Raw genomic sequence first — 9,456 nt, forward strand, 5'->3', positions numbered from 1 at the left:
CCTCCTGCACCAACCCACCCTGCTTTCTCTTCCCTCTTTCAGAGGCTTCTTTCTCCATACAGCAAGTATCTGAAGGACGTTCAATTCACTGCTTTCAAAGAACTCTTGTTTCAAGGCATGGTTTCTTCAGGTGGCAGAAAGAGTGGTGAGGTATTGGAACAGGCTGCACAGGGAGGTGATGTTCAGGAAATGTGCAGATGTAGCAATTTGGGACACAGTTTAGTGAGCACAGTGATGACAGGCTGACAGTTGGATTAGATGGTCTTATTGGTCTTTTCCAGCCTTTATGACTTTATGATACTGCTGTTCCCAGCCCTACACCCACTAAAATGGAGTGCCACTGCCATAAACATCTGAACATGTTCAGGACATGCTCTGCTCATTACTTAGCCCTGTGGTGGTTACTTCTATAAACGTAACTCTGAATCACAGCTATTCACAACCTGAACTCTGACTCATAATTCAGAGCTCTCCAGGACTCTTCTTCTCTCCAGGGTGATACCCCTGGACATTTTGTACCCCATGTTTATGGGAGCAAAACAACAGAACTGCTACCTCATTAAGTAAGGATTCTGGCTACCACTACATTTGACGACAGAAAGCACACACAAATACAGTGAAGTGAAGCCCAGGAAAAACTGAGTTCCAAATTGCCTTTGAAAATAAAAGACAGATTTCAGTTAAATTCTTGTAACCCAGAATTTGAGAAGAGATGACACTGATGTTTTTGATACACTGTGAGCTAATAAGGAAAAAATACATGTATTTTAAACCAAATCTTACAGCAATTATTCTAATCTGGGTAGAGATGTTACTTGCAGTTTGATCCCTTTAAATAATGGGGAAAAGCCCTAACTGGGAACTCAGCCTTTGGGCTCAAGTCCAGCAAGGCGTTTAAGCACATGTTTGCCTTCAACTAAGGGCGCTAACCCAGAGCTGCTTAGTTTTTGACTGTACATCAATACTTTCCTAGAAAAGGGTTACTGCACAGAAATTAAACAAGCTCCACCTAAGTGCTCAAAGCTAGCCACAATTGGTCCAATGTTCTGATTCAGCAAATACAGTCTGCCCAGCACCAACATTACTCCCAGAGCCTTTAGTCTGACAAAGGTGCTAGAATTTTCCACTCAAGGCTCATGGTTCTCTATCTTCGGGAACACAGCAGCTCTTCAGCTCTCATTATTTTGCAAGAAGGGTTTTCCATATACAGTCACAGGAGGATATTTTACTGATATTGTAATTTTTATTAAGATTTACTTCAGCTTTATTGCATGAAATAAGACATCAAAAGCAGGTTTGCAGGAACGATGGCACATCAAAGGCGCTATCAAAGCTTGTTAGCTTTCTACTATTGAAATGTATTTTAAGCTTCTTTCCCATCTTTACATAGTTTCAAATCACTGAGAAGTCTGAATGACACTATTTTCTCACATTATTGCTTAGCAAACTGTAACTCTCAGATCTGGGTCACGGTCAACATTAGAACAGGATTATTCTACCATCTTCACGATACCAAATGCATCTTATCACATACTGCAAGCAATTACTTTCCATATTAAGATGTTAGCAGCCAAGTATACATCTGTAGCACTTTCTTTTTGCACCCAAGTCTACCTGCCCACAAATACCACTTCCCATTACATATCTTGCTCTGTTCCAGACAGTGAGACAGGCATGAATTCTAAAATAACTGAAATGTTAACTGCCCTAATGTCACACAGCAGAGCACAAGCAATCCAGAAGTTTTCCAGGGTGCAGTGATTACATTTCCTGATAAAGGTGATGGAGAAGCTGACAAGGGGATGTGCCCTGTTGGACCTGATGCTTACCAACAAGGAAGAACTTGACAGGAACATGAAGCTTGGAAGAAGCTTTGGCTGCAGTGCCCATGAGATAGAGGAGTTGAGGATCATCAAATCATAGATGATGATTTGAGTCAAACTCAAACTATTTGAGTTGGAAGGGACCTTTAAAGGTCATCTGGAAAAACTCCCCTGCAATGACCAGGGACACCTACAGCTAGATCAAAGCCCTGTTCTGCCTGACCTTGAATGTCTCTGGGGACAGGGCATCAACAACCTCTCTGGGTGACCTGTTCCAGTGCTTCGCTAAAAGGATCTTGAGTGGAACAAGACAAACAGCTGAATCACAGTCCCAGGCCTCAGAAGAGCCATGGGATAAGGTCACAGAGAGAAGGATTCTAGAGAGTTGGCTGATTGTCAAAGATCACCTCCTCCAAACTCAAGAATTGTCCATCCCAATGAACAGGAATTCAAGCAAGAGTAGTAGAAGGCCTGCGTAGATGACCGAGGAGCTCCAATGTGAGAAAGCATACAAGATGTGGCAGCAAGGACAGATGACCCAGCAAGAATACAGAGATATTGTTTGAGCATTCAGGGACAGGTTAAGGAAGGCTGAAGTCCACCTGGAGTTGAACCTGGAGAAAGACACGAATGGCAACAACAAGAGCTACAGGTGTATCAGCAGCAGGAGGAGGTTTACAGAAAACACAGGCACTTGACTGAAAAGGACAAAGGACCTGGTGACAAAGGACATGGTGACAAAGGACATGGAGAATTATTAGCTTTGCCCCAGTTTCCATCTGAAAGATCAGTCTTTCCTCAGTTTCTCTGAAAGATCTAGCAACCCCAGCCCTTGAGACTGGTGGGAAACTCTGGAGCAAGGAAAACTTACCTGAAGTGGAACAGGATCAGGTAAAGGAACATTAAAAAAGCTGGGGACATACAGAAGTCCTTGAGTACACCTTCAGCAAGTCTGAAGATGATATAAAACTGAAAAGAGCGGTGGATGCACCAGACAATTGCGTTGCTATCCAGAAGCACCTTTATGGGATGGAGAACTGAGCAGGCCTTGCTGAATTCAACACAGGGAAGCATAAAGTCCTGCCCGTGGGAGAAATGGCTCCATGCACTCATAAATGCTGGGATCTAATCATCTGGAAAGAAGCTGTGCAGATAAAGACAGATAATACACATACAAACACACATAATACACATAATTACAACAGATAATATACATTGTCCGCTACGTAGCTGTGGAGTCAGAGAGAGCAGCATTTTGTGACTAGTTCTGTGTCCCTCCAAATGCCTGTTGACCACCAGTATTATGATTTGCCAATAGAGATATGCAGAACTTGCAAATTCAGACTCGGTCTTCACACTCAGCATGCTCAAGGAAGAAGAAAAATATAGCCAGAGTCATTCCCACAAGGACACAGCATAAGAGTGATTTCTGAAAACTCCCAAACCCTCAGCTAAAGGAAGAGAAAGGTGATCTTCCAGCATTTGTGAGTCTTACTTAATAGTGGAATACTGTTCTTGGACAACCTTTGAACTTCATAGCAAGGATAAAATTAACATGCTGCTAAGAAACACTGCCATTAATCTTATCAGCCAGATAAAAGTTAAGCTAAAGTAGCTAGAAGCTGTATGCAAAAGACTTAAGAGTTAGCAATTCTTTATCTGACTGATAAAAAAGACCTGTTCTTATGTCTTTACGGCTACTATCAAAGTGAAGGTGTCAAAGAAAAAAAAAAGGGAAGCAAGTATCACTTTATAACACCATCACTAGTAATCAAGCACTTTCTCTTCACAATCATAGGTGATAAAGCAAAGTTGTAAAGCCATCTACACTGATCTTGCAGATGACAGTAATTTTTGATCCAGTTTACATAAATGAGAATACAGCCATCAAATTTATAAGGACCTAAATTTGGTTACTGTGGACATTCAAACACATACAGTAGATACTTGCTTGTTCCTTATATTCAAAATAATATGTATGAAGGAAAAAAAAAAAAGCTGGAGACATGGAGAACAATGTACTGCACCACCACCACAGCCTTAAGATGATTATAATTTCAGAATGGGGCACTTCTGTTCCTAAGCTTGTGTATCTAACATGAATGTACCTGAATTTGCCTACTATAACTCAAGGGGCTCAATGACATCCATCAACCTGCCTGCTTCTGGTGGCTAAGCACAGAATGCTTTACAAGTTGGAAAAGCATGGGTGGAAGTTACTAATACAGCATTACGCTAGAGGAATGCATATGTGCTGAACTCAAGTTTGATTGTGAACTGCAAGTTTATCAAATATTTAAGAACCTGTAAGAGTACAAATAAAGGGGACTGCCATCAGCCAAAGGGCTTGTGGAATTCACTCTTCAGAAAATACGCTCCACCAAAGGTACACTGAAAAGCAGAGCTATTGCAAGGTCTGTTGCTAACATCCCAAGAGTCAATTTTCAGAACCATGACTTTCCTCATTTCTTTCTTTTCTCTCTGACCTCATTCCTCAGGGCCCTTATGACCTCTGACTTATCATCTTAAGTAATTACAAAATGATACCAAGCCGGAATTGAATTATTTTTTGAACAAGCACAAAGCAGATGTAAAATGACTGGGTGGGGTTATACAGAATGAGTTTTCTTAGTTTCCCTGGACTACACTTATCATCCTTGTTTCTCCTTTGCTACTCCCACTAAATACACTAATGAATGGATGTTTTAGAACTGCAGCCTTCAGGTAAAGCTTCACAAATTCAGGAATAACTTGTGAACCAAATAGAACTTTGGCTGCATAGGTGGTAAGATAAGAAATGCAGAGGCTTTCATGGGAGCCTTTAAAAAAAATCTAATAACCAGGACCAATCCTGGCACAGCTTTCAGACAGAAAATTTCCACTCTTTTCCATGAGAAAAGCTGAGATGCCTGCATAGACAGCCTTGCCTATGTAACAAAAGCTCCCCTGGACACCCACTCCAGTTGTACCACAGGAGCTATCAGCCCATCTGCACAAGCCCAGAGCAGCACAAGGGATCAGCAATGGGACCAGAAGAGCCCCGGCCCACTCTGCAGGCAAAAGCACCAGGCCTTGGCGCAGAACGGCTATCAGGAGCTGGGGTATCCTGATCAGCCATGTGAATATACAGATAACAGTCTGTTCCAGCAACTGGGGACACAGGGATGCAGCAGCTAGCAGCAGGACCCTCAGTGTCTAAGTGCAGTTGCTAGAGGGATCCATCTTAGAAATACAAACATATATAGACATATCTATTAATTTATACCTATTATCAATGTGGACCTCCATCCTACTCAAACAGAGAAGGTAGATGAGATGGTTGATGCTGTCTGTCTAATCTATGTGGCTGGTCATGCATACAAATATATTGTGTATGCTCTGTGTGCCTGCTGGGAATACATCTCTAGCCTTGGTACTCATGGGACCTGGGGACGTGGAGCAGCAGCAGCCTCACCTGCCTCAGACTGCTGTGTTCAGCATGATTTTCCCCTAACAAACTGATGTTTTACTCCCTGAAAAGGATGTAATCATAAAGATGTGAGGTGCTGAGATCCTTGTCTCAGAAAATAGTAACTAGCTAGATAATTAAAAAAAAGACTATGAAACTTAATCCCTGTACATAAAGAGGTATTTTATACTTCATGATCCTTAGAGAAAAAATAAACAAAACTCAATACTTTAGAATCATAGAACCATCAAGGTCGGAGAAGACCCACAAGATCACCCAGTCCAACCATCCACTCATCACCAATGGTTCTCTCTAAACCATGTCCCTCAACACAACATCCAAACGTTCCTTGAACACCTCCAGGGTCGGTGACTCCACCACCTCTCTGGGCAGCCCATTCCAGTGCCTGACCTCCCTTTCAGAGAAGTACTATTTCCTAATGTCCAGCCTGAACCTTCCCTGGCGCAGCCTGAAGCCATTCCCTCTAGTCCTATCACTAGTTACATGAGAGAAGAGGCTGACCCCCAGCTCACTACAACCTCCCTGCAGGTAGTTATAGAGAGCCATAAGGTCTCCCTTGAGCCTCTTCTTCTCCAGACTGAACAATCCCAGCTCCTTCAGCTGCTCTTCATAAGGCCTGTGCTCCAGACCCCTCACCAGGGGTGTTTAGCTTCCGAAGATTTATTTCATGGATTATTTATTAGTATCTAACATATCAAATAGCAATCTTATGTTTGTTTTCAACAAGATAATATTTTGGAAGCCTGTGATTGAGCTATTTGATCAGTTTCACATAAGGCAGACACCTGTGGCACTCCAAGCAGCAAACACTCATCTCCCCTGCCAGATAAGATAAGGGATGACTTGTTTCCAGTACAGACACTTTTTTCATATTTACATGGGTTCTCAAGGACATCATTCTCATTTCTGTGTTTTGTGGCCTTAGTGACATAGGGTATGAACCTGCAATATTCACCCCTTCATAACGTTTCCTTTGAACTCCAAAAGCAGTAGCTACAAGACAGTAAAATCACACAAGTTAATCATAATGGTATCATGGCCAATGACCGCTTTGTTGATCTTGAGCCAACTGATAAGGATGCACAGCCCTCTGTGCACCTCATGCTGGGTAACCATTAGCTAGGTTCACTTCTGTGGGGGAAATCCACTGTCAAAAACCGTTTTGGAGCAGGCTTCATTGCAGCCATCCAGATGCTGATCAGAAAAGAAAACATGGATCAAGATCAAGCATACATACCAAGCTAGCCCAGAATCATTTGTACAGTGCATGTAACATTGGAGCACCATTGGTCTCCAGCTGAACACTACAACTGTTCATGACCTGGCACTCCTCATCCATCTTCTTCTAGCCAAGTGGAACAAGCATGCAACAAACAAGTGTCTGATCATGTGGCAGGGTACAGTTACATGCTGCACTCTATTCAGTGGAGAAAGCACCTAACAACTCCTCCTATCATAGATTGCTTCATCAACCCTGTTTACTCACACCACTAGCTTCCCAGCTGGCTGCATAAAGTTAAAAATAAGCAAAGCAAACAAACAAACAAAAAAAGCAGAAGGTTGCTGTTTATAGCCACAATAATTTTAGTGATCATATTTATAGTGCAAATGTCTGAAGCCATAGGGGAAGCTGAAGGATAACGAATCACACCGCGGTTACAGGAATAAATGACTGAGTTGGAAGGAGGGAAGAAAACAGTGGGTTTTGAATGTATACGTTGATATTCCAGTTTCACTGTTGACAACAAGGCGTGAAGTAACTATCTTATTAACTAACAGAGGTTTTGAATTTTCCAAGGATCCCATAGGCTCTCTTCCTAAAGCTTTCAGAAAGGATTTGCCTCTCTGCAGCACACAGTACAACTGCCGTGCTTGAAGAAATTCCCAAAGAACTGTTGTTTCTGAAAAAGCCATCAAGGAGCTCCAGCACAAGGCAGATATCCTCTCGGGAAGTAGTACTGATAGCTATTTAATCACGCTGCAATTCTCCTCCTATAGTTTTAAGAGAGAAGTTCAACTTCTGCATTCACATGAGGATGTGAGTTCAGAAGAAATGGATAGCTCTTTGTCAGCTGATATTATAACACAGATTTTCCGGGTAACTTGTTTGTACACTACATACAAGACTAAATTGTGTATGAGCAGCAAGGACTTGACTTATGACATATCCTGCCCCAGTTTAGGCAACTGCTAATTGGCTCAGATTCTGTTATCCAAGCGATAGCGTCTTCCTGATTCCTATGTACTTAAGGGTGTTGCCTCACGCTCTGAGGAGATTGCCAGTCAGTGGAAATGACTTTCCTCAACTTTTTGACATCAGAGTTATGCACGAAGGACACAAGTGTGCAGTGGCCAACACTGCTTGCTGTTGAAATACTTAAAATTCACAGTAAGAAAAGCAAAGATGTACCGAGGTTTTTCAGTGCTTCACACCAGCGCCTGCAGACTCACTTTATGCCTTAGCATTTCTCCTGTGGCTGATAACATATCTCATAGAAAAAGAAATGTTTAAGCTCCCAGGAAGCATTAGACAACAGCTGACACATAAGGAGTATGTCACAGTGCGTGTGATGGTTGTATGTCTGCACTTTGCTACAGAAGTAAAACTACTAATCTTGATCCACACACACAAAAAAAAAAGGGGGTTCCACAATCACAACAGTGCAGCTAAGATGGGATAACATATAGAAATTGTCTCGGACTGACTCATTATCAGTTTGTGATGAACAGCTTCATACATTGAAGGTTTCCCACTGAATAGAACAAAAACGATAAAATAACCTGTCAGAGTCCAGCACTCACAGCTGTACTTTAATTTGATGAGGCTATTGAAGCACTGATTTTTCAGAAGCATTGGTGAGTTCTTCATTAATTAGCAGTGTTTATGAGGTAGAACTGAAGACATATTGCGAGAAGATTATGAAAATAGTGGTGCTCACCATTCAAGCACAGAGGAAGGCCAGGAACCTACCTATCAAATTGTCATCTATACCAGATTAGTAAAGATGTCAGCCTGTACGGACAAAGAAGAGTCCTCCAACTGACTCTCAGCACAAATGTATTCCTTCAAGAAATAACCCAAACAGGACACAATGACCAAGGAACTGAAAAAGCAACATGAATGCCTGGGTGAGGACCATCAAGGGAAAAGAAAAAAGGCTCACTGAGTTATTTTCTGGCCTGACTTCCTCTTACAAGAACCTACTTTCAATGCAAATGCACGTACAAAAGCCCCAAGTAATGTGTTAGCTATATGGGCACAAGTACAGCAGAATCTGAAGCACTGCAATACCAAAAGAACATAAGCATCAATTTTAAACATAAAACTAGAGAAGAACAAAAAAAAACCCACAAATATACTACAGACCTGAAAATGAGCAAATAAGTAGAGTGTAAAATTCCATGGTGAACTGTGAAACAGACCAGAGACAAGAGATAAAGAAACTAACAGAAAAAAAAAAAAGAAGGGATTAGAAAACAATGTTGGAGTCAGAACTCTATAGCTGGGGCACAACTCCAGTGAGCAGGACATGTGGGTCTAACCCTCAACGTGTGGAAGTGGCAACTGGGACTCAGTTCTAGCTTTGTCCAGAAAAGGACTGCAAACACATTGTGCCACAGAGGTTTGAAAGCAGCAGCAAAGGTTAGGCATTTAAAGAAGGTATTACAAATGCCTGCATCTATGAGAACCTGTGGCTTTGTTCCAGCCATGACTTACACATGCCTCCTCAGACATGCCTGAGCCCAGCAGAGCTCCTGACACAACTGAAGCAGGCAGCATTCCCTGACAGACACCTCAGAACAGCAATCCAAGCTCTATGCTGCACAGCACATTAAGGTTTTAATTCTGTTCCATGAAAACCAGGTGCCCAGAATTCAAATTTTATAATGCCAAGCCTTAATCTGTAATGCCCTAATTTGATCCAGCCCCAGTGGACTAGACTCCAGCAATGATGTTTCAAGCAACAAACGCTGCAGACTCATTTATTTAGAGCAGAAAGTTCTGTCCATGCTTTAGTTCTGAAAGACTATTTGAGAAGCTCTCAAATACATCAGGATAAGGATGGCAGTTATTTCACTAAACTTCACTGAGTTCAAATTAATAGGTTGATTTGAGCTTGAGAATTGTAGCTACAGTGTGTAATTCTGCTTAAAGTTACAGAT

The 9,456-nt window shown here is 41.9% G+C and overlaps 1 protein-coding gene across 6 annotated transcripts in view; it reads right to left on the minus strand.

Moving 5' to 3' along the window:
• The window catches only part of SLC26A5 (solute carrier family 26 member 5), a 34,737-nt gene that overhangs the window by 22,404 nt on the left and 2,877 nt on the right, over nt 1–9,456 (minus strand). Inside the window, exons 1-2 of one of the 6 annotated variants that reach the window (XM_046931969.1) lie at nt 3,038–3,192; nt 19–2,437 (exon numbers count right to left, since the gene is read on the minus strand). In XM_046931969.1, the coding sequence (XP_046787925.1) occupies nt 19–58 (40 nt within the window). In that variant the 5' untranslated portion in view covers nt 59–2,437; nt 3,038–3,192. 6 annotated transcript variants of the gene reach the window in all.

This window comes from Gallus gallus, chromosome 1 (assembly GCF_016699485.2).
Source record: "Gallus gallus isolate bGalGal1 chromosome 1, bGalGal1.mat.broiler.GRCg7b, whole genome shotgun sequence".
NCBI lineage: Eukaryota > Metazoa > Chordata > Aves > Galliformes > Phasianidae > Gallus > Gallus gallus.